Source organism: Mytilus californianus, unplaced genomic scaffold (genome assembly GCF_021869535.1).
Source record: "Mytilus californianus isolate M0D057914Y unplaced genomic scaffold, xbMytCali1.0.p SCAF_22, whole genome shotgun sequence".
Taxonomy (NCBI): Eukaryota; Metazoa; Mollusca; class Bivalvia; order Mytilida; family Mytilidae; genus Mytilus; species Mytilus californianus.
Window position 1 is genome coordinate 493,566 of NW_026262671.1, and position 27,076 is coordinate 520,641.

General features: G+C 32.9%; 1 protein-coding gene across 1 annotated transcript; it reads left to right on the forward strand.

Moving 5' to 3' along the window:
* LOC127732051 (uncharacterized) lies at positions 1 to 26,191 on the forward strand. The gene is made up of 12 exons (XM_052241093.1): positions 1 to 140; positions 1,454 to 1,642; positions 3,484 to 3,611; positions 5,677 to 5,803; positions 8,339 to 8,470; positions 9,513 to 9,704; positions 19,498 to 19,608; positions 21,897 to 21,962; positions 23,098 to 23,163; positions 23,888 to 23,935; positions 24,677 to 24,755; positions 25,093 to 26,191. Exons 1-12 carry the CDS (start codon positions 83 to 85, stop codon positions 25,664 to 25,666), a joined length of 1,770 nt encoding a protein of 589 aa, XP_052097053.1. The 5' UTR covers positions 1 to 82; the 3' UTR covers positions 25,667 to 26,191.
* The last annotated feature ends 885 nt before the right edge of the window (positions 26,192 to 27,076 follow it).

The window sequence follows — 27,076 nt, forward strand, 5'->3', positions numbered from 1 at the left end:
ATAAAATTTCACATGGTTTAAAATTTTACTGGTTACAAACAACTTCCTTTCACAGATTACCGAGGCAGAACGCAGTGAGAATATGGATATTCACCGGATTTTTGTGTCTGTTTATCTTGTGGTTTTGTCATGTGATCAAGGTAAGCTACATCTTCTGATAAAGTATTGATTGCAATTTAGAAAGCTAAAGAATTGATTTTTGGTTGCTAAACGTCCAGTTGCAAATATTTCTTGTATGCCCAGAACGAGAACAAATAACAATGCAAGCAATAGATAGGTCCGGTTAGCGGGATTGACCAGGATGAAAGCGGGAAATGTGGAATGCCATGCCGCTGGAAAATGAGGATAAAAATTATATTGGATAGCGAATAAACTTTACAACAGGTCACCTACGTACCCTCAAATATTTGTTGCAAGGAATTTTAAAGTGCAGAGAGCGTGACACACTACCGACTCGAGCCAGCGTATTAAACGTTATAATATGTTATTTTATATCATACAATATGCACAGAATCATGCTTTCCTAGACTGCATATTACGTCTTTATTCGTATAAGGTGTTGTGACTAATATTTTCTCTAGGAATGTAGGTTTAAGTCATAGCTGAAGTTTGGCTTTGAAGTAGCTTCTAGTAATGATATGAGTAAATCGGTATGGGTGTCTTTCGTCATTTAGTCATTTGTGTTTGTGCTTAGTATTATTGTGATGAGTAAAATCATTTACAACTGATTTTTACAGTTTGATGTTCAATCACTTTCACTGGTAAGTGGTAGGATTCTTAAGCTCTCATAAATATGCTAACCCTTTCACATTGCTTATGTTAGACAACATGCGAATAAGATCTGATGTAAAGTATTCGTCAATGGTACAGCAACCAAGCTAAAAATACAAAACGATATATACAGTACAAAATACAGTCTTTATTAAAAGTCATGTTTCTATACTATAGGTCAAGCTCTTTGAAAACGTCCCGATTCTATAAAAGTTTGGAAAATATGTATTTGAATGAAGAGAGATTTTAGGTATGTGTTCATGAGACAGCCGCCACAGAGAGAAAAAAATGCTAACAAGTATCTTGAGACTGACACACAGTTATCAAAATTTGACATTCATCTATAGTTCATGTCCAGCTATTTGACATCGTCACGAGTCTATACAAGTTGTGAATAATTTCGTATGAATAAAAGTTGATGTGGTGTACTGTATATGTCAATTAGACTGCAACTTCATTGCATTCTTACCATACAATTTGACCAGATTTAATTGAAAAAAGTAAAACAAAAAACAAAAAATTTATAACAATGAGTTTACAACTAAAACACACGTTAGTGAACATTGAATAACTTATTACAAATCTGTGTATTCGTAAATGTATCAAGCAACGAATTGTGATGCAAACAAAGCAAAATGAATATTTTGTCTTCACATTTAAAACATTGCTATTTTGGTTCTAGCTACTACAGATATAAGTGAAATCAAAGATATTGCAGACTGGGAGGAGGCGGTTTCAGTCTGTTTCAACCGAGGATGTGTTCTGGAAAGTAATTTAACAGTCCTTTCGAAATACCTTCAACAAAATAACAACGTACAGAGTCTCTGGAGTGGAAGTTACATAGCGATGTTACCCTGGATGGAAATCTTAGGTGTGTATTTACTAACAGAATAGAAAGAATTCCTTTTATATAGGATTTCAAAACTTCTTAACATATGACCTTAGAATTGTTCATGCCATTGGGTCCCGATAGTAATCTTTTCTTTTAACTGCTGCTGATTTTTTTTTGTTATGACTCGTATTGAAATCATACATGTATCTTTATGAGATTTCTAGAATCACGATACTATCATAATACAAATAAGAAAATGTGGTATGATTGTCAATCAGACAACTATCTACCATAGTTCAAATAAGTCTGTATAAGTTACCGTACAACCTTCAACAATGAGAAGATCCATATAGTATATTCGGACATTTATCTATGTGTTAGTATACATGTATGAGGCCCCGAAATAAAATTAAAAAAAAGTGAAACAATCCAAAAACAGGAAAGAAACAATCGGTTGCTAAAATTTACAGAATAGATGGTATTGGCCATATAAAAAAAGAAAAGATAAATTGATGTAAAAAAATGAAACAATAAAGAAATGAAGGAACCCCATCAAGACCCTCTTTAAAGTTTTATTCTAATTTACAATGGGTTTAGTATCTCTCTCATACATAATACATACTTGCCTTTGTATTACTCCTTTCAGTCATATCAACAAATTTTACTTTGAATATAATTTAACAAAGAGAAAAAAAAACCCAGATTTAAACAGGAATGAATTTCTTTAGTTAGCAAGAAAGAAAGGGCAGAGATTGCATCAGTTCATGTCACTAAGCCCATACATATACATATCAAAACGAAAAGGAAACAAACAAAGGGAAGTGATGTTATTGTTGTTTTCATGTTAAGGTACATTTACATGTATCTATGTTTACGCTCTGTGAATTTATATGATACACGTTCGTTTTATCAAAAGAAACAATCACTGATCATTTAACAAAAAAGAATTTAACAGGTTTAGGTCAATCGTAAAACACTGTCAAGGGAGTTCTTGACTTATATACCATACATTTACATGTAGACGAGGCTTTCTATTTGTGAAATAAAACATGCAAAGGAAAACACTACAGCGTATGCAATACACTTCTTAAGTGTTTTTCCATTGACGTTCAAAACAATTTCAACAGAACCTATTGCTAATAAAACCAAAATAAACACACAGATATAGCAGAAGTGGTTAACACGTAAAAACGTGTCTAAAAGCTTTGATTAACTTAACTGGGATAACCAATTAATAATCTATGTCATTAATTTCATTTTCTTTACTGCTGGTCCACATACTACGACATAATTATGATTAGTGTCAGCCTAAAAGCAATCGAAACCAGTTTTGCAATATCACAAATTAGCACACAGAAAAATAAACTAATCCCTTTGAAATGGTGCTAGAGGCCGTCTTAAACTTGCAGTTAGGTTAGAGTTTTGCTCTGTGTTGAAGGCTTTACGATAAGAACAACAATATTTTAAAGCGATATTCCTTTGCCTTTTTTTTATCATTTGCCGTGCATGTACTTATTTGGTGTTATTGGTGGACATGCACCCCATATCCTTACTGTATTATTCTATTATATCAGAGTCATATTCTTTTGCATTGTTTTGTATATGCATCTCATCCATAAATATTCACTAATTGATTGATTGTAATGAAATATAAACACCACATCAGCGTGGCTAGACTTAATTATATGGATACATAAACAAACTTTAATATTACGATTCAAAAATAAACTCTTATTCTAGATTAATCAGATACACTTTATTCCGCCTCAGATGTTGCTAAAAATCATTATGTCAACTAATTTAATGATTTTAATGTATTGTTGTTTTAATTTAATTTCATTAAATCACGTGGATGAGATCTACGATTTTTTTTTGTGTAGGTTGTTTCAGGATAAAATGGATGTATAGTGTGGAAGAAATAACGTTTGCAAAAAGCATGATTGAAGTGAATTCTGCTGTATGCCAACTTAAATGTTCCCATGCGAGGTATTTTGCGGTTAACTCTGATGTAAGATTATCTATTTAGGTATTTTTTTTTTCAATTTTATTGATATTTAATAGGTTTAACTTTTTTCTTCAAACTTCCTTGTTTTTATTTCAATTTTTTAATTCCCCACATTTCCGCATAATTGTCAAATGGTCTTCAGATGATTTTTTTGTAGATAAAACAAAAAAAAAAAATTCAATAAATTTGGTATTAATAGTATATTATCTTATTTTAGTGCACAAGCAGTTAATTTGACAGGTGCCAGCAATGAAAAAGAATAGTACATTATAAATCCCATCCCCCTACTTCCGACATAGGCAAGCATTAAATTTACAGTTTATTCGTATTCTTGTTGTGCTATATAACAGCCCTGTTTTAGGTTAGAAGAGGGTTGGGCTCTCATAAACGTGTTAAATCTTGCCATAGTTGGTATGTACCTATCCGAAATCAGCAGCCTGTAATTCAGTGATTGTCTTTGGTTCATGTATGTCATTTTTGTTATACGTAAAATTGTATTATAAACAGTAGGCCGTTATGTTTCAAGTTTGAATTGTTACACATTTGTCATGTCGAGGCCTTTCATAGCTGACTATGAAATGTAGGTTTTTTCTCATTGTCTGAGGCGGTCTGGTAAACTATAATTGCTTTTGTCTGGTGGATAGTTGTCTCGTTGGCAATCAAACCACATCTCCTTATTTTTATATTACGTTTCAATTATGTTTTTTTTTTATTTCTGTTTTTCATTGGATTCTTCATGTCAGCCTTATCTTAAAGTGACTTCGAATTTAACCTCAAAGTCAAAATACTGGATTTGTTTAGGATACATGTTCGTTTACGAAACTTTTTTTTTTATCCCCTGGTTTATGCTTTTGATATTTTGAATATGGAAGCAGCACCTGAGCATAAATATTACCGATAAGGTTGACATGCTTGGTCAATATAAATGAGAAGATTTGGTATGATTGACAATAAGATAACTCTCCATCCAAGTCACAATGTATAAAAAGTTAACAAATATATAGTTTCCTATTCTGACATCGGACTTGGATTTCTCTTAAACTGAGTTTTACTGTGCGTACTGTTGTACGTTCGTTTTTCTACATTGGCTAGAGGTATAGGGGGAGGGTTGAGATCTCAAAAAACATGTTTAACCCCGCCGCATTTTTGCGCCTGTCCCAAGCCAGGAGCCTCTGGCCTTTGTTAGTCTTGTATCATTATTAATTTTAGTTTCTTGTGTATAATTTGGATTTAAGTATGACGTCCATTATCACTGAACTAGTATACATATTTGTTTAGGGGCCAGCTGAAGGACGCCTCCGGGTGCGGGAGTTTCTCGCCGCATTGAAGACCCATTGGTGGCCTTCGGCTGTTGTCTGCTTTATGGTCGGGTTGTTGTCTCTTTGACACATTCCTCATTTCCATTCTCAATTTTATTCTCAACTTTATATAATTGGGTTTTGTTTTTTTTGATAAAAGGACGTTCCTGGTGTAAGTTGGTCCAGAGGTGCTATTCGGACGTAAGAGGTTTTTTAGAGTGTTGTATTATTCTGCATACTCCTGTATTCATATTTTACTTTATTTGTACTTTATTAGGGGGTGTAAAGTAACACGGCATTACGCTTCGATATACAGTATGAACTATCAACTACAAAAACTTTTTGTTGGAGCCTTTTTTAGACTTAATATCAACTCAAATATCAAATATATTTTTGTTGGCGGCTTTGCTAGTCTACGATTTATATGAATGTAGGTTCATCTTGGTTTAACATTTGGTTTAACCCATTATTTCTTTTGGAAAATGCATGTTCCAAGTCAGTAATATCAAAGTTATTTTCCATTCGATCCGTTGGTTGGTATTGTTAAACGTTTGATTTTGTAAGGTTTAATGATCTTCCACTTGTTTTGATTCAACCTTTGAGATCGGTATTTTTATACTACTTTTTTTATTTTACATAAGACAAGCCGATGTCTTGATGTTTTGATGACCAGGGCCTAGTTAACGCAACCAGCCTAAGTGCTGATGAATACTTAAAAAGTTGTTTGATAATTGATATTTTTTATACTACTTTTTTTTATTTTACATAAGACAAGCCGATGTGTGTGTTTTGATGACCAGGGACTAGTAAACTCACCAAGCCTAAGTGCTGATGAATGCTTAAAACGTTGTTTGATCAATAATACAGACTGTTTTGAACTTGTATTTACGTATAAAAGTATGCTTTTATCTTCATTTAATCAACACATTCATCCTTAAAAAAACGTATAAACGTAACTATGTATTTATATTTCATATTAACCAGTGATTCACAACATGTATAAACATAAGGAGATGTGGTATGATAGCCAATGATACAACTGTCCACCCAAGTTCAGATGAAGTCAATGTAAGCAGCTACAAAATGTATAGGCAGCCTTGAGGCCTTTCACAATGCAAAAAACCCATACATTATATTCGGGTATAAAATGCCCTGACGTGAAAAATAAGAAACAATTCAATTGAGAAAACTAACAGCCTAATGTATAACAGAACAATTTACGAAAAATAATTATGACAGATATGAACCAAAGAAAAACCTTTGGACTACAGGCTCTTGACTTGGGACAAACATATACAGAATTCGGTGGGGTTAAACATGTTTGCTGGCGCTAAACCTCCCCTTACCTAGACAGTGGTATAACAGTAAAACATAAGAACAAACTATCAAAATCAGTTGAAAAAGGCTTTACTCATCAGAGCGATATCACGTACAAAACCACAGACCGGACGTGGCAGGGTATTTATACATCCCTCACCACAAAAAAGACACAAAGTTCACTTCTTGGACTACTCGCAGTTACCAAATACTAATTCAAAGCTTATCACAAATAATAAAATAATCATTTTTTTCTCTAAATAGAATATCAATCGGTATAAACTTTTGTACAGCTAACATCCAATGGATTTCGGGTAACGACTTCATTAACAGTCATAGAAAAACATGGCCAAAATATAGTTATTGACAGATTGTAGTATCGTGAATGTGCATATCTGTATAACAATAATATTTAGTACGGTTTAAATTTACTGATGACAAAATCATTCTTTATACCAAGAAAACTATATTCATAGATCTATTTTATGCCTAGGTCCCACATTCAAGGATCACCTCGACGGTTCCACTCGGATTAAATCTCACAGATGATCCTGGAAATGCAGTTTCCGTAGTCCGATACGGATGCACAACGGTATGACTACGGGCTTTAACGTATCTACCACGGGTAATGTAGGAAAGGGGTCATTTGGCGATACGTGTTCTTACGGTAGGACACGGTTTAATACGGAAATGACACGGTTTAATACGCAACGACACGTATCGGGTCGTATGTACTGCGGATAAACAGTGGTTTGCTACGTTTTAAGTAAGGGTTAGTACGAATGAGAACGGTCTGATACGGAATAGTACGAACCGCCACATTTTCAAACCGTTAATCATTTCTAATTAATTTGTGATTGAACACTTTTTATGGCAGTGAATCGATGATTTTTTTTGTTGTTTTGTTTCATAAATGATTTATCTGTCTGTCTGTACCAGGTGGTGCTCCTTGTTATCCTCGGACCAACGACATGTAGCAGTTCTTGAAACATATTTGGGACTGTTCTTACAAAGTTCTTAAATGCAGCTGGTTTTCCCACACAAAATTCAGCCATGAGGGTCTTATACTGGCCATGTATAGGTCTTCGGAGAAGCCAGTCCCTAGTCCACCATATTCTCAGCATCCGGTCACCTCTACGTCTGTCATTAAGAAGTTCGTTCACCTCCTTGGCATTTTTTCCAATATCAATATCCAATTCCAAACATTTAATTACAAGTATCAGTTGTTGATTGTTCATGTTGGATAATGTTATGTATACCTCTACGGCAAGACACATACTTCGTTGGGCCCTATAAGTAGGGAGTATTTATGCAGAAGCCTAATGTCAGTTTGTCGTGGACCGTAATATTTCGTATTGTGTCGTGTTGTAACGTAGCAGACTTTTAGAACCCTGGCTGATCCCTAGCTATCCGTATTGCAACGTAATGAAATCGTGCCGTTCAGTGACAAACTCGTAACAAATCGTATTGTATCCTTAACAAATACGTCGTGTAACCGTACTTGTACGTAGTTCTCACAAACTAACCGTATAAATCCTTCGGGCCTACGCATAAATACGGATTTATACGGTTTTGATAGGGACTTAAACGGATCAGAACGTTTTAATACGGTTTGGTAAGGATATACTTCGGTTGTTTGATCCGTGGTCAAATTTTGCGCATGTTCAAAATTTGTCACGGATATACAAATACTTCTACGTATGAATACGGCTACATTACGGAAATATACGGACTAATACAGATTGCCACGAATAGTGCAGGATCGTATCCGTCAAATCCGTGAATGCGTGGCCTAGCCATAAGGTGTTAAATTGTTAACCTTGTAAGATTGATAAGTTTACCCGGATGTGTAACGGAAATGCAAAAGTAATGTAAAAAAATACCTACTTTGTCAGTTGCAAGCATATTTGGGTAAGAATTTCGTAGCAAAATTAAATTATTACAAATACACAGACAAGTCATGTAATTATTGTACGTCTGATTTTATATTTAATCAGATTACATACTTGTATTCGTTCGTTTCATTTCTTTGTTTAAGTATTCAAGACAGGAGCAAATGTATTCACTCTGAGAATTCAAATCTATTTTTATCAAGGTATCAATGATATTTTTCAGTTTTAAATGAGACTGATTTACAACTTGATATTCCAACCGATACTCTTAAATCGTGTGTTTATTCAGACTGCATTTCGTCTCAACAGCGGTATGAAAAAGACTATTGTAGTAAACCATATATTGCTCTGTGCCGTAAGTATAATTTAGATAAGTATATTAACACATCCAACTTTGATTGTAAGATGTTCGCTAACAAGCTTTATATGTAATGTAATATGCTATAAACAAAATGTCTTCATCGCTTCAGGGATAATCACTCCTTTGGTGAACCGTCTCTGATTCAAGTAATTGTTTATATATTGGTTAATGACTCCACGTGTTGATAAAATCTTTGATATTTGACTCTTTTTCGGTCTTAACTTTTTTAAATATTTTTAAGAGATTGCAACTTAAAATGTTATGTAAATGCAAGTCTATTGTTTAAGAATGTATGCATGTTTACCTTTAGATGTTGTTTCGACTAAAATAATAAGGTGTCGCAGAACATAGCAAACAAAAAAATTTACCATAAGCGTATTCATACAAGCGATAATCGTAACTATGTTTACACAATCCTAAATTCTTATAAATATAGTTTTATTTTTATTTCAGTCATTACAAAAAAAATGAAAATATATCAAGTAAATAATGTTAATTCTTAAGTTCACAAAATAAAATCCATTCAGCGGAAAGGTTCCGCTCTCCGATTTCCTTTATGTATAGTGACCAAATCAATCAGAAAACCTATAATATTAATTTCAGATAGTCTTTGGAGCTTTTTTGTGATATATCAAAATACTTCTACAAAAGCAGTCTGTAGCTTTTCGTTTTTCCATCATTATATTATGTCTACAGGATTTAGTCATGCGTATCACCGTGTGAAAAAGTAAAACAAAAATCGGAAGAGCGTTCCCAACTTATTGTCAATCAAATTTAATTAAACAATTTGCCAAATTACAACATGCATTACCATACACAAACAGGTATATAACAATCTAGGTCGGTTGAATTGTTCATTGACATATTGAATAATTAACATATACAAACTACTCTGTTCTTTCTTTTTAATTTCTTTTTTTTCCACAAAAGAAGAAAAGCAGTCAGAAGTAGTTGTTGATCAAATTTGATTACGGTTTTCTTTACATCACCAATCAGATACACATACTGTTGTCTATCTATCTATCTATCTATCTAGGGGATGGTCAGAATGCCGTCCATTCCACTGAGTATGCATCATATGACGGTTTACTATGGGGATGTTTGTATCAAAAAGATACATTTCCCCTGTTGTTTTCTGCAGACATTTGTGATTTAGATCAGAGTAGCACACAGCACTGGATTGGTGTAAGAAGCCAGACATTACATATTCATTACATGGATCAATATGGTACTGTTTTGTTAAAATATTTGATCAGATAACCTTTAAATTTAGTCGATGTTCTACTGTATTTAACGTTTTATTTAATTAAACATGTAGGTTGGCAATAGAAGGCGTGTGTTGGAAATAAAGCTTAAGGTGGCTCGGCCCTTTAACAATGCGCATATTTTAACGCATGTTTCTAACGACGAGCGCCTTGGAAACGGTCGCTTTGATGGGTTTTCTCAAAAATAGTTTTGACGACATTGGAACGCGGGCGTGTATGAAAGCACCCTTTCCCGATGTCAACAAACCATGCAAACTGTGACGTTCTACAAAACATGAAATACGTACAACTACAGAGTGGTTTGTTCATTTTTCACATAAAAAGGACAGAATTATACATGATATATTAAAGCATAACATTAAAAAAAAAAGAAAATATAAATATTGACATGTACGACGGTATCTGGTGCGTTCGCTCCAAAAACAAATTCTCACCCTACACGTTCGCCCCTTGGATCCGTACGCACCCTATTTTCATTTAAATACAGGTTGAATATATCAAAAGATGTCTTTTAGATGTATTAGTATATATATATTTGAAAATATTTTGCCAATGACGCAACGTCACGTTAACCGTAAACAAAGGATAGCGATGTAAACAACTGCATGTCAACTTACGGCTTCAGTGGCGGATCAAGAACTTTTTGTAAGGGGGGCCCACTGACTGACCTAAGGGTGCCGCTCAAGTCATGCTTCAGTGATTCCCTATATAATCAACCAAATTTTCCCCACAAAATGGGGGACGGGACCCCAGGCCCCCTGGATCCACCTATGGGCTTTCAAAAACAAGTAAAATCCATATAGTATGCTATTAAAGTACAAAGGCATCGGGGTTCATCTACACGCTATAAATGATAAATAAATAAATAATGATAAATAAGCGTTTTTCAGAGTCGGCAAAGTATACAAATAGAGTCAACATAAGCTCTAATAAGCTTTTAACCGTTTTCACTTTTATCCGTTTGGCGTATTATAACATTTTGTTACTGTCATAAATTTCTTTTTTACTTGAAATATCTTCATTTCCAAATATTGATAGAATCTTATTCCGGAGTATGTGAAATATTTTCCCACTGCAAAATTTTGATAATAGTTACGCGTATTTTTTATTTGCCAAAAATTTTTGAACATAACAATTCCGGAGTACTAGTATGTGAAGTATTTGAACACTGCAAAATTTTGATAATAGTTAAGTATTTTTTATTTTCCAAAACAAATTTTGGACATTACAATTTTCATACAAAGACTAAATACTTGACAGTCACATATAACATTTTTGTTTAAAGATTTATATATTTATATATTACTTTATCAAATAATGGGCACGAAAATATATCTAACAAATTTTCTCGTATCATGATTCTATGATTTTTGGAAGTCTAGTCCTATAACATGAGACCTCGGGGCCAATATTTTCTATTTATGATACTTTCTTTTTACTTATTTCGATATTTGTTAATTTGTTAATTTTCTATTTTGTGTTGTATCTTTCAATATGCCAACAGAGTTCGCATTAAAAAAAAAAGAAAAAAAAAGAGGAAATATCAGCGTAAAAACTAAAATAATTGAATAAGATTTAGAATGAGTTATTATAATAGTCTAAAGGAACTGGAGCAACACATTTTTTGTTTTACGCAGAAAAAAAAACCGGACACTTCAATAATTTGCATCATGTAGATGAAAATTGGTCAACAGCAACCGGGACCTTACTAGTATTCCGACCTTATATATCGGTATATGCTATTATCCCTCAATACCGCATGCTTTGCGGAGAAGCGCAAAATATTTGGTTTGACCAAGTCGGGATTTTGCCTAGGACACACATCCGCAGTCTACCGGGCAGTTCCAAACACTACCAGTTAAAGACATTATATATAAACAAAATCTATACTACTTACTAGGTTCAGGAAAAGTTGGGATTGTAATTTTAAAACTGCGCCCAGTACACAGGGACGCTATATTAGTCGGTGATATTGGCAAACTTTAACTTCTGTCTTACTTTTTGACATGAGTTTTTTTCAAAAGGGACGCTAATAAGGAAAGTTCTTGATTTAAAAAAAAATAAAGTACAGTGTGCCATTGCGGCAAGAAATATATATGAACACTTTTTTAATGATGTGTGAACACTGGTTTGACCCACCTGCTAGCTGCAAAGAAACGTAATTATCGGCCTATGATGATAATATGGAGATGACTTTTAAATTTAAATATTGGTGGATAGTTGTCTCATTGGCAATCATACCACATCTCCTTATTTTCATATCGTAGGGTAAAGAAATATGACTTCCCTAATCTGACGGATAATCCCTTTCTATGACAGGGTGTGCATACAGCTGGATGTATAAATACTACGGAGGGGGGGGGGGGGGGGGCACTTCAATACTTAATTGATAAGGGTGCCGCTGGGGCCCACCTTTTTCGTATAATTTAAATTTCAAAAATGTATAACTTTTCATATATTGCGAAGGTAAAAATGAAACCTTTTCCCTATAATGCTTGGGTTTCATGTAGTGTAATGTAAGACTAGAATACCAGTGTTAAAAGAGAAAATTTAGTTAAAAAAACCACAACCAGGAACACCAAGAAAGATGACAGACGAAGAAGTTATGGAAACTTTATTGACCTTATCATATATTTTTGATAGTTTTCCCAACCTATTCACATATTTTCAAGCTTGAAAAGGTGACCTATTCCAGCGGCACGTCCTATCACTTTGAATACAGGAAGTGACCCCCCCCCCCGAGATAAATACGCAGCCTCTTAGGGTAAAAAGGAGGAATTTCGTCCATACCAAGCATGCATTGTCCATTCATTTTCTAGTGGCAGCAGTCCATATAATTTTTGTGTTAACAAGAGTGCACAAGCTGAAATGTCTCACCTGCTTTACTAATCATCATTCATGATTGGTTTTATGTTGATATTCCTAAAGATAAAGTTTTACTACAAGTATCAGAAAAAATTGATATTATCAATGATCATGAAAATGATCAGATAAACCAATCCAAGCCAGCCTTACACAGTGGCGGAACCATAATTTTTCATGAAAGGGGTAGGGGGGACTGCCTAAGAGAGGCTTGCTCCAGTCACGCCTCAGTGATTCCCTATATAATCAACAAATGGTCCCTCCCCCTAAATCCGCCTCTGTTACAATCACCCCAGCAACCAAATATTTTGAAACATATATAGTATGCCAGTAACAGACAAAACCATGAACATGAGGTTGAGTTCAGATAGACCCTGCAAGACAGGCATATTTGTTTTTCATTCATTATTTTGTACATAAATCATGCCGCTAGTTGCTCATTTGAATTGTTTTAAAATGTACATTTGTCATTTGGAGGCCTTTTATACCTAACTATGCAGTATAGGTTTTACTCATTGTCGAAGGTCGTATGGTGACATTTAGTTGTTTATTTCTGTGTTATTTGGTCTCTTGTGGAGTGTCTTATTTACAACCATATCACATCTTTTTACTTAATATTTCAATATATACATTTAATAATCATACCATACACCAAATATAATAACCTATTGATTACACAATGTAGCATGTTAAAAGAGGACTTACTATTGACCAATGAACCTTGCAAATGTGGTCGATGACAACTGCCAGACAGACATGTACTCCTTATACATATAGTTTATCTACTACATGTACTTTTAGTATTAGAAAAAAACAGACAAAAACACAAAAACATGACATTGACAAATGACCTATTGCTAACAGTATCTGATAAACAACCCTATTAAATCAGGTAACTTTAACCTTGATCACTGATCCATGAAATGAGGTTGAGATCTTTGTAGCAATCTATATCAATTTGAGTGCATATCTAAATTTACAAATATTAATCTTGATCATTGTGATACTGTAAATTTAGAAATTATTGTGAGGTTTTTATTAATGCAAATAATGCGACAGGGTGAATATCACAATAATAAGAACTTGCATTCTGAAAACTGAAATATAGATCTTTATGCAGATTTTTTTTGTAATCGCAATAATCAAACTCGCAATTTAGTCCATTCGTCAAAAATAACAATAATAAATGCACGCAATAATTTCTGAATTTACAGTAGGTAAAAATGTTGTCAGTTAATAGTGAGACACAAGTTTTCCAAGAAAATATATAATTCTTTTGTTTTTTGGTTTGGTTGCTGTCTCATTGAACAAAACTGTATTTTATTTCTCCTTTTATCCAGAAAATATAACTTTTGAAGTAGAAACTGAATAGCATATGGATGGAAAACAAATGTCAAATGATGTAAAATAATTCAAGTTGCAATTTAGGTCAGGGGTTGGTGAGGTAAAAGATGAGGCAAAGGCATGTGCATTTACAACAACTGCCACTTGGTATTATGTTTTCCAAAATTTACAAATCTCATAGCTACCTTCTGTATTAAAGACAACTGCATATATTGCAGTTTGCATATCATGAATTGTGTTTGCAGCAAATTTCACTACAGACAGCAAAAAAAACTAGAGGCTCTAAAGAGCCTGTGTCGCTCACCTTGGTCTATGTGCATATTAAACAAAGGACACAGATGGAATCATGACAAAATTGTGTTTTGGTGATGGTGATGTGTTTGTAGATCTTACTTTACTGAACATTCTTGCTGCTTACAACTATCTCTATCTATAATGAACTTGGCCCAGTAGTTACAGTGGAAAATATTTTGTAACAAAAATTTACAAAATTTATGAAAATTGTAAAAAATTGACTATAAAGGGCAATAACTCCTTAAGGGGTCAATTGACAATTTTGGTCATGTTGACTTATTTGTAGATCTTACTTTGCTGTACATTATTGCTGTTTACAGTTTATCTCTATCTATAATAATATTCAAGATAATAACCAAAAGCTGAAAAAATTTTCTTAAAATTACCAATTCAGGGGCAGCAACCCAACAATGTGTTGCCTGATTGGTCCGAAAATTTCAGGGCAGATAGATCTTGACCTAATGAACAATTTTATCCTGCCAGATTTGCTCTAAATGCTTTGGTTTCAGAGATATGAGCCAAAAACTGCATTTTACCCTATGTACTATTTTTAGCCCTGTCAGCCATCTTGGTTCGCGGGCGGGGTCATCGGACACATTTTTAAAACTAGATACCCTAATGATGATTGTGGACAAGTTTGGTTAAATTTGTCTTAGTAGTTTCAGAGGAGAAGATTTTTGTAAAAAATTACAAAAATTTACGAAAAATGGTTAAAAATTGACTATAAAGGGCAATAACTCCTTAAGGGTCATGTTGACTTATTTGTAGATCTTACTTTGCTGATTATTATTGCTGTAAACAGTTTATCTCTATCTATAATAATATTCAAGATAATAACCAAAAATGGCAAAATTTCCTTAAAATTACCAATTCAGGGACAGCAACAAACAACGGGTTGTTCGATTCATCTGAAAATTTCAGGGCAGATAGATCTTGACCTGATAAACAATTTTATCCATGTCAGGTTTGCTCTAACTGCTTTGGTTTCAGAGATATAAGTCAAAATCTACATTTTACCCCTACGTTCTATTTTTAGCCATGGCGGCCATCTTGGTTGGTTGGCTGGGTCACCGGACACATTTTTTAAACTAGATACCCTAATAATGATTGTGGCTAAGTTGGGTCAAATTTGGCCCAGTAGTTTCAGAGGAGAAGATTTTTGTAAAAGTTTACGGACGACGGACGCTAAGTGATGAGAAAAGCTCACTTGGCCCTTTGGGCCAGGTGAGCTAAAAATTAATTCAGCTCTATTAAAATTCATTTTTTGAAACATTTTTTTTTTTATTCCTCAAATGTCTATGCGATCAAATTTATAAAACATTTATTAGCATTGTTAATTTCAATATACTAGTAATTGTTGACATGTATAAATCATGTACATGTACAATCATTAGCTGATCAGCTCTATATTTTCATTATTTTTATATCAATATTAATCTTCAGTGTTTTTTATAAGACTCAATAATCTGTATTCATCATTGGTACATGTAGGTAAAGTAGGTCCTTTTGATCTTGGATTTTTTTTTTATGGATTTTGACAGCACTAAAGCATGTAGTTCCAAATTATAGTTGATCTTGGCTTCTTAAGTGGATTCTGACAACACATTGCATATAGACACCAAGTGTAGATGATCTTGGGTTCTCTCATATGGATTCTGACAGTACTTTGATTATACATGTACATGTAGTTCCAAGTATTGTTGATCTTGGCTGCTAATGTTCGTTGTTCTTAAGATTCAGCACTTTACATATAGTTCCCAATTGCAAGACAAGATGACACTGGCTTCTCCTGTAAATTCTGTCAGTACTTTGCCAATAGTTTCCAAGTAAAGTTGAACATTCCAGGATCTTTCACAACAAATCACTCCTTCCTCTTACATGTACTTGAAGCCTGAAATTAAATGTCAGAGTAATTCTGTCAGAAAATCAACCATGATTGACATTTAAAAGCACAATCAAATTCATATTTTAAATATAAAATGGGGAATGTGTCCATGGGACACAGATGATGCCCCCGCTTGCATATAAAGTTATAAAGGAACATAACTAAAGAACGGTAAGAGTGACACTACCCAACTTTTTACTTGATCTGAGTTTTGTTGTAATAAGTAATGTGTATAGGTTTCATAACATTTGGATGAGGCATAAATTTAGAGAATGGAAACAAAAAATTCAGCAATTTTTCCATTTGTAAAGGGGGATAGTTCTATAACAGTAAAAGTGACCCCCACCAAAAAAAATTCAAATTTGATCTGTGTTTGTTGGTACATGTAATAAGCATTTTGTATAAGTTTCATAACATTTGGTTGAGGCAAACTAAAGTTAGAGAACAGAAACCAATTTTGGGACGTACGTACAGACAGGGGTAAAACTTAATGCCCCCTCAGCTACGGCGTAAAAAAATGAAGAATTTGTGGCAACAATAATGAGCAAACAAAATAAAATTACATGCACAGCAAGTGTAAATAGTGATTTTGTTTTTATATGTTGAATACAGACTTTTCGGGGCATGCTGTTTCGCTGCCAGGGACAAGTTATTTCTCTGCCTAAAAATTCTGAAATGCATCTGAGCTACATTTGTACTCCTCGTCAACTAAATTATGCTGAGGTGTCTTGTACCTTGTTTTGAATATGGGATACACAAATTTTGTATTTAAAAATACTAAGCACAAAACAATAATGAATTTTTCAACTCAAATGTATGTGTTATTTGGTAAACAAGATAAGCCCTACGTGTATGTTTAAACCTGATACTTGACGTTATGAAATTTTTTATACCGAAGAGAGCCGGGGAGGGGGGAGGGGGTTTAATTGTAAACAAATTGTGATCAAGACAAATCCATCAATAAAATGTTTACAAATTAGGCCATTCATATTCTCAAAAAAACAAACGAAACAATCAAACCCCATGAGCGGGTGGACAGGGGTAAGGGAACATGGGAATGAGGGATCAAGAAGCGAGAAAAGGGGGTATTATGTGCATGTCCGTTAGTAAGCCTGGTCTGAAGTAAAAATAAAAGTAACTAATTTGGTAGAAGTAAATCTTATGAAGATTATAAATAAAAAAACCCTTTGCTCTCGTGCGAGTCACTTTATTTTTAAACAATAAATATAAATTTAATAAATCTTTATTTTATTGTGTTATAGAAGTATACTAACAAAAGCATGAACTAGATTAAAGGAAGGGTGCAAACAGACTCAGGGTGCGAATGTAAAAGGGATGAACGTTAATTGGAGCGAACATGATTTTTGATGAAAAGACAAGAATATTCGGAAAAGGAGGATGGAAGTAGAAGTTAGGGGAGAAAATTTTAGAGTAAAAAGGAAGAGAAATAGAGGATGGGGAGTGGGAATCGTGTTGGACTACATGAACCCCTGTCCGAGGGAAGTTATGGAGTACACCATTTTACTAGTCATTATAGACGTTAACGATAAATATTTTACTCCATTTGACCCTAACGTGGCTACGAAATTAGATTTTCCGAATGACAATATAAAATCAAGACTCATTTGACGCTAACGCCGTAACGGTGGATGCTATAAATGACCATCCCCTCCACTTTGACTGTTTGACACCGATATTTTGCAAAACAGGCTATGCATGTTCAAAACTTGCCAGCTAACAGGTTAAGGGTCAAGTAAACACATAAATAAGATACCAGCCATAACGATTATACATAGAACAGAAATTTAGCCCATGCAAGGTTTCAACCGCAGTGATTTTCTACAGTAGCGAGTATTTTTCGTGATACTGATAACATTTGGCTGTCTAAAATATTAAAATCTATGTTTCCTTATGTAATGACTCTACTTTCATGGTTATCTATTAGCCACTATGTCTGTTATTCATGCACATGGTCGTATTTAGCAGTGCAGTATGCTGCTCAGCAATGGCGACCCTGAAATTTCTGTTGTCCGATTATGGCGCCAAATTACAGGGAAGCAACTCGCGCCAGACAAAATTACCGTATTTCACCAAAATAATAAAAATTTCGCTTTTTTGTAACAAACAGTAAAATGTTAATCACATTTATATTCAGCTATCGTTCATTGACATAATTATAAACATTATTTTATTTAAAGACATCAATAAAAATTCACAAGAAAGTAATTAATGGAGTGCATTGAAATCAGACCTCATGGGGTAGAGGGATTAAACAAAAGCTCGTAACTTTTTTAAAAGCCTGGTGACCCCCATTTTATTTTACCTTAAAATGTTCGAAAAATTAATAGCTTTGACATATCCGTTTTTAAAAAAAATCTACCGGGGAAATTTTACGAAAAATCGATTTAACCAATATTTTTAGCCTTAAACTGAAATTAGAAAATGCCAAATTTAGACATAAATCTGAAAATCAAAGGATTTTAAAGTCTAAAACAACCAAGGGGAACGTTTACATTTCAAATTTAATTGTTTTTTCACATAATAATCATACTGACATGGTTCTAAAAGTCTTAGAATTTGATGTAGTCGTGATTGTTGTAAGGGTGGAAAAGCTTGAAACAGGGTCAAAATCGCACATTTCGCTTCCATTTGAGGGGAAAACGAACCTAGTGACTCCCTTTTTTCTTTGCATTTTTGGATTCAGCATAAAAAAATCTACAAAATATGTGAAAATAAAAAAAATCTATCGGAGGTCCTTATTGGGGTGAGCCACCTTAAGCCTGTTTTCAGTCAACTAATTTGAAAAGCATGTATTTGGAAAAAGAATGTAGGTGGATAGGCTAATGTGTAATGATCTTTGCACAGAAATAATCGAACATCGTGTATTCAGTGTAGAAAGAGAAAAGTTAATATAATAGTCGTCTTAGTGTGATGAATGCGAAACAACTTTTGCCAATACAGTGGTTAGTGATCTATTAAAAAGGTTCTGTATTTAATAATGATAACTATGGCTGCATATACACAACAAAAAATAGCTCATAAATTCGTTTTGTTATATGTTTGGCTTCTTAGAACATTTAAAATTACAATTTTGGGAACAGTTGGTTGTTTTTAGTTTTTACTCTAAACATATTATGACTTAACCTTATTTTATAATATATATTTGCAAATTGGTGTTGATACACGATTTACTTTGAATTTGTGACAATTTTTCTAACTTTTATAAATCATCTCTTGAATACGTAATACATTACATTCGCAGTTAAAGATATTTTTTCTCATAAGCCATTACCAGTGCACAATTGTAATTAATAAAGATGTTTTCAAGTCATTCGTTTAGATAATGTAATAAATGGCATTTAATGTTTCAGATGTTACGTTTGAGACTGTTAAAGACAGAATTGTCAAATGTGGTCACTACAACAGAAGTGGTATCAATTTTGGTAATTGTAGTATCCAAAATCACTTCATTTGTAAAACAGGTCAGTCTGTATGTATAATAAACAACCATATTATTTAGGACTAACAGGACATGTAAGATAAACGTGAACGAGACACCAATCCAACGGTAGATTTAACAAAAAAAATCTATCGACAAAGAGTTAAAAGTAAATCATCCATGGGCAAAGCGTGGTGAATAAATTAATTGGGCACCAAATATAAATAACAATGAAATCAAGACATGCATTACATACAACATTTCTCTTTTAGGACAGTAACATACATGAAATAGCTTCATTACATCTAAACCCTAAAATACCGACTTCCAAGGAAAATTCAAAACAGAAAGTCCATTAACAAATTATTCAAAAGTTCAAATATCTCAAACGAATGGAAAACAACTGTCATATTCCTGACTTCGTACAGGCATTTCCCTATCTGAAAAAAAAGTTGATCAAATCTTGTTTTTTTAGCTAGCTAAAACTCTCGCTTGTATGAAAGACGCATAGAATTCCATTTTATTGACAACTATAGTCCTCTCCTAGAAAGCTACCAAATTTGAAGACCGACTAAAATATGAATAATCGATCTTTTCGATGATTGATTTACGTGATTTCTTCAATATCAAGATATTAACCCATTTCTCTAGCCTCAGTCTATTGTTCTTACTGTAAATTATTTTTCAAGATTCCACTGAACACTTTGTTAACTTAAAATAACTTAAATTATAACTTTTAATTTTTAACCTACGATCTTTTATCTTCTCAAAAATGAGTTGCATATGAAGGGTTTGAACTCACACGTATTTTCATCGTAAATCATTCCAGTCTTCAGTCTATATATGCATGATACTACTATACCACGAGAGCTGACATGAATCAATATTTAAATTATACTCTTATAGCGCTTTATTGTCAATACATGTCAATAAACTGGATTCTGTCTCATTGGTAATTAGCTTCTGTAATCTATGAAATGTATATTATGTCTTGGTTTGTTTATGTTCTTTTCGATTTGTTTGTATTTGTTTTATTTTGAGTGTTATTTTTTTAAAAGAAGATTATGTTCTACATTTGGACATTCTTGAGAATAATTATATAGCAACAACATAATATAAAATGACAAGAAAATAAATAAATAAAACATTTTCTTTAAAATCTTTAAAAAGAGTTTATTCCGGATGTCAGGTTTAAACATTGGTCAATTTTTAACATCGTAATCATGAACTGAACCCCTATACGAATGTAGCTATAACACAATAGTTGTTACCACCATATAAAATCAGGTAATTGTATATATCAGTACAATTTTCTTGATAAAATAAACTTCAGTATACCCATACACTTGTCACTTTTAGAGTACAAGGAATTTCAGTGTTCTTTTTCATCATAAAATAGAATAAAAAAGACAAAATACCAAATTGTCTTTAGGAAATTCCGTTAATGTATTGTCAAAACGTAAAACAGACAGTCGTTTTACATGAAATGTGAAGCTAGAGAATTCATAAGAAGTAGTGGATTCGGACATGATAACCAATTTGCGACTAAAGTAGCTCTTTGATTATCGTTGATGAATCCACTACTTCTTACACATTCTCTAATACAGAACTGAATATTTTCATACAATCTCAATTGCTCTAAAACAAAACATTACGTTGAATCTTTAACGGCTAGGTACACAAGAAACCAGTCGACGATAATACACGACATGCTTCTCAAATACATTGTTTTATCCAAAGTCGACTTGTTTCTGTTATTTCGTTTCAGTATAGCAAAAATGCAGTAAATACTAATTTCATAGTCTTAAGTCTGATTTGGTAGATGATTGAATTTGCATTTGTTGTTAACTAACTATCTGAACTCCGAGACAAGGTTTCTGAATTTGTAAACTAGATCAACATGTTCAATGTATTTTATTTGTTTGATCTGTTAATACTTGAAGTAGAAAATACTTTATTAAATTTAAATGAAAGAGTTTTAAAAACAAGTAAAATAGAACATCTACATCGAGTAACTAAATATTTGTTAGTTGATCAATTTGGAGTATACTGTAAGGTGTGATATATTGGTGAATGTTCGTTAGAGATATCTACCCTCAATTCAGACGACTACAATTTGAATTAGTTCCAATCCCTGCCCAAACTCCGCTAGGAGGATGAAGTATGCAAGATTTTGATTTATTAATAGATAAAATATGCAAAGGGAGAAGTTACCAACAAGAGTAATTTAAAAGCGCAAGCCGAAAATGAAGGACAACGCTTTTGATTTAAAAGAAAATAGACATAAAGACAATAATCAAGTTATATTCTGACAAGTTTGTTACATTTCAGGTTCATTCGAAACTACTGAAGTTTTCACTACTCTAACATCTATTGGGACAACACATCTACAGAACGGTATAACTCAGCATTTTTTTTTTGTCGTACATGTATGCAACAATTTACAAAACAAAAATATTATTCTTAATATTAGGAAAACAGAAAAGTGTATCAAAGAAATTCAATAATTATGATGAAGTCAATTTCAGTGTTTCTAGTTGTGAAATAGGATAAAACCATTCGAACTTTATACAAATGGTTCGTTCCAACTCTAAATATAAAGATGGACTGAGAGAACTAGTCCAACTTTGTTTAATCATGATATAGTAACAAACGCCGATACACATATTATTTTTGGAGTGACAAATCATACTTTTTGAAGAAAAAAAAATAATATACAAACAAACACTTCGCTAAACTGAAATAGTCACTATTCTTATAATGTTTTGAGTACATGTATTTGTCACGTTTAAAGGATGCAACCATCCAGTATTCAAACGGGAACCAACCATACACCTCCCGAGACGGCCTGTGCCCTTTTTTGTGTGTATGAAGCCAACTTCATCAAGTAGAATGCATTATCTTTAATCTTCACAATCCGCTATGTGAATGATGTCCGTTGACATTAAGATAAAGAATAACACACATAGAATCTGTTTCACACCGTGACTAGCAAATAGAAATAGAAATAGGCATTAAGATAAACAACAACACTTAGTCTAATTAAATTCATTTCAAACCTAGAATACCATACACACATTGCCAATGGTGGTCAGTTAAAAAAAATCATTTAACGAAAAATGAAGTGACCTCAAGTTTCTGATTGTAAAGCTTTCCATTTATGTGTATCCACATTTATATTAATAATCTATTCCAGGACCGACAATTCCTATGATGATTTCCTTGCTAAAGATCTAAAAATACTTTAAAACTAAGTGTTTTAATTTGAATATTTGAATTATTCCACTATTTACGGACTCCATTATGATTTTGTTGATCATTGGCAATGGAAGTTGTGGTATTGATGGATTCTTTCTCCTGACATATGTGAAATCTGTCGTCAATAAAACAACGAGATAAGGTGAAAAATAAAAACAACACAGGTCGAATAAATGCAAGAAAGACAACACCATGCTAATCATAAAAAGACGAACAGAAATCCTATTAACAATTGTTTTATCTTGAGAGTTAACTTTCACATGTTTCATTTTAGGTCTCACCGAAGTAACTGACGGATCAAATACTTCAAACTTTACAGTGACAACAGGTCTTCAAAACGGTATGATTTTGGTAGCCCAAAATCGGACGTGTAAAAAACAAAAAAATAAAACATAGCAAAGCTTTAAAATCCACTTTCCGTCGAGTTGATATTATTCTCAGCAATACAATGAAAAGACCGAGAAGAGTTTTGAATGTTTCTTATCGATATTGACTCTGCTCACTTGGAAAAAATATGTCAATAAACACATGTGAATCTGAAATATTTTAATACACTTCCATTGTGATTGAAAACGAAAAATTAGCTCTTTATTTCTATTTTTGTATTCGTTTTTATTGCATAGGTGTATGATTCTCCTGATATGAAGCATCAAGATGATTAGTAACCAATTTTGTTATTTCCACACGATTTATTTATAAGTGTACCGGTATTCAAAATGAGATCTTGGTTAACATCAGTACGGACTTTCATTTTTAGGAAAAATTAAATCAAATATGAAAACATAGAAAGACTCCAACGAACGATATTATTTAAAAATTGAAAAGTGAAATACAACAATCAGGTAAAAATATTAAAACGTTACACGATGGCCGATAGCATAAAACACAACATACGTATCGCTGTTTGTCACTTGTCCATTGTTGGGAATCATATCCCTGCCTCCTGAATAATTTTCAATTTAAAATTGGTGGGTTGATTATGAAAAAAATACATAATGGAAAGAAATTACTCTGATATTTTAATTATACCTTTTTGACTTTGAAATATGTTCTACTATTTTAAGCAACATTGGAAAGGCAAAAGAAAGAAGACAGTACCAGTATCAGTGCATGTAAGGAAAGAACTAGCGTTCGTGTGTTTGATTATCTTGTCAAATACTTATCAGTCAATATAACATTCCTTTGGTGACAAGCAATGGTATACAAAGAATATAAAATAGGGATAAACAAACGAAAACATTGAAATATATAGTGTTTTCGTTTTCGAAAAAATCTACTGTTCAATTAAAAAAAGGATTGACACCTATGTGAATCTTACGACACGAGTTGCTAGAACAGCCGTCATTATGTACGGATGAAACGCAACACTAAATGTATGCAATTAAAAAAAAAACAATTTTTGCTGAGTTGGATACGTCAGCTGTATCTTATCTTGTCAATTGCCAACTTTGTCGAAGTGGGTGTGTACGTATGTTTAATGCACCATTTTATTATAACGTAGGAAGTTAGCGTGCGTACCATACCACATTGTTCAAATGTAGCTCTAAAACACATTGAGCGAAGAAAGGTTGAAATGCACAGATATCATATATTAAACTAACAATCAGCCATAAACATTAAGCAGACAAAACACAGTCTTAATTATTCAACATAAAATGATCTTTGCAGAATATATCTAAGCAACATTGCATCAATATTTAAGATTACATAAGTTTTCCTTTTAACATTTACGTTATTAAGTTTTAATTCAAGAACTATGAGTTGTTGTCATTATCACCGAGGTACCTTTCAGAGTTACCAAACGATACAACAACTTAATATTCAAATTTCATAGAGGATTTTTTACATTTCAGATACTATTATGTTAGCTGTTGTGATGGTAATTTTAGTCATTGGAATAAGTGCGATGACAATTTTTGTCCTAATGAGAAAGTAAATATGTCTCCTAGTACTTAACATGATGTGTAGCAAAACGATGTAATCAATAATGATGCATTTTCTGTCTTCACACTTTACAAGATGCAAAGAAACGTTTTGAACATTGGTTATCCTATTAAATCTATATAAAAATTGAATATGTGGATTTCATTCCTACTTTATCACAAACAGTAACTAAAATTTGACATTTTTGTTATTCCATCACATATACTATATTTCAAATTATTCTCATAATAGATTCTACTGTAAAATGATATTTTCTACAAAAACACACGAAAAATTGATACATGTAATGGACCAATATCGTGATGCTGTTCACTGTCGTTTTCAGATTTCATACAAAGAATGGGAGTGAAAGCCGTGAAAGCCGGTTGTCAAATCTAAAGCACAACTCCACAAAGATTACAATGCATGCCAATTCTAATTACACTGATATTGATATCATTCGGCAAGACTCTTTTGCACAGGAAGTTGTCAACACAAGATATATCGATTCAGCAAATTCAACTAATGGTGACTCCATACTTTCACGAGAAATCTTTGAAAAGGATGGCAAGCCTAATAGAGATTATCAGATAGTACGGAAGCACTTCAATAATAAAGAAACTAATACAAATACAGTGTCTCCTAGGGAAATGAATTCACAATCATTAATTAAAACAGTTTTAACAATAAAACCAAGTCAAGACTCTTTAGTTACATCAACGAAGAGCGGAGAGGCTGTTAATATATTCACTAAAAACCCAGATTATGATCATTTAAACGATTTTAAGGAGGATACGATTAGTGAAGGGAAAGTATATGATCATGTTATGACTGTGGTTGATTCTGATCCAACATACGATCATTTCAAAACTAACACCAAACCAAAAGATGATAACTACGACCATGTCAGTGTTAAGTGATAATCTTATACTAGTATACAAGAAAATTCCAAGAGCATATACAATGTGTAAAGTCTGCAAAATTTTAAATAATAAGGAACACTGTTTTATTTATTGCCAAATCAGTAATAATGTTAGAACTCCCCTTATGATTGCAATTTAAACCCATTATCATAATTTTAGCCAGCTTGACTCAAACTCTAAATTAGACAACTATTCTAGATTCCATTAAAGGTACTTAGTATAATGTTACGGGCTATATTAGGCAATTGATGGAGTTTCGAAAATGAGGTCTACAATGGTCAAAAATGAAAACAACACGTCATAAATTTTATGCGACCGAAGCGCTTTACTGGATTAATCTTCATCAGTAACGTAAAAGTCGAATATTTGAAGGCCAAATATGTATAATAATCTAAACAGTTGAACAGCTGTATGACTGTATAAAAATAAACAAATAGCCAAATTTATATATGTGCATGTAATGTTTGCATCTTAACATGTCAGGGCTTTTTTTTTGCAATAAAGATATTTAATGTATTAATTTGAATATTGTACTTATTGGGTAATGTACTATAGTTTCTATAGCAATGGATTTGATCTTAAAAATGCTATCCTTGAAAAGTTTTCGATGCAACTGCATATGATTTATGTTTATGACCGTTTTGAGATGTCAGTCTTCCTCCTAATTGCATGATAACTACATTTCTTTTGTTGATTACTAGTTTAAAACATTATGTTATTGTTATAAAATTAAGGTTGCCATGTGCGGTTTAAACTATTCTATTTTGGTTATTTTAAGTTGTAATCATGTCGTCTAACGAATTACATTCTTTTTTCTTTTTTTTTTTTTGCATTTCGAGATATACGTCTCAAAAGAGGGGCGAAGGACACCAAGGTGAATTTCAAACTCATTACTCGAGAAAAAACTGACAAAACCATGGCTAAAAAAGAAAAGGACAAACAGAAAAACAACAGTACACAAAACAACCTAAAAAATCAGACTGAGCAACACGAACCCCACACAAATTGGGGGTGATCTCAGGTGCTCTGGAAGAGGTAAGCAGAATCTGCTACGCATGTGGCACCCATCGTCTTGCGAAGTAAGTACAAATCCAGTGATATATCTTGTTTGATAAGTCACATTCGGGGGAAGGGGACGAAATTGTAGTTAAGACAACTGGAACATGTGTGTAGCTAATGAAAGTTGTCCTTTACTCACATGGATATCGGTTCCGTGGATTCTATTTAAATGATTCCTTATGTGCAAATGAATATCCACATTTATTTTAGAAATAAGATTTTAACACACAACTGGTCTTTTTTCTCATATAAACTTTTCTATAAAGTGAAAACCGTACATAAATCGATATGTACCTTCCACATAATATTCACTTAATCTGGTTGTTGTTATATTAGAAATCATTAAAA

What these genes read in the sequence shown, in the direction of transcription:
- LOC127732051 (XM_052241093.1), top strand. Translation starts at nt 83, where the DNA reads ATGGATATTCACCGGATTTTTGTGTCTGTTTATCTTGTGGTTTTGTCA. An exon ending in ACCATATATTGCTCTGTGCC is followed by an intron (nt 8,471 to 9,512) that starts GTAAGTATAATT and finishes CTATCTATCTAG; the next exon opens with GGGATGGTCAGAATGCCGTC. An exon ending in ATTTTTGTCCTAATGAGAAA is followed by an intron (nt 24,756 to 25,092) that starts GTAAATATGTCT and finishes TGTCGTTTTCAG; the next exon opens with ATTTCATACAAAGAATGGGA.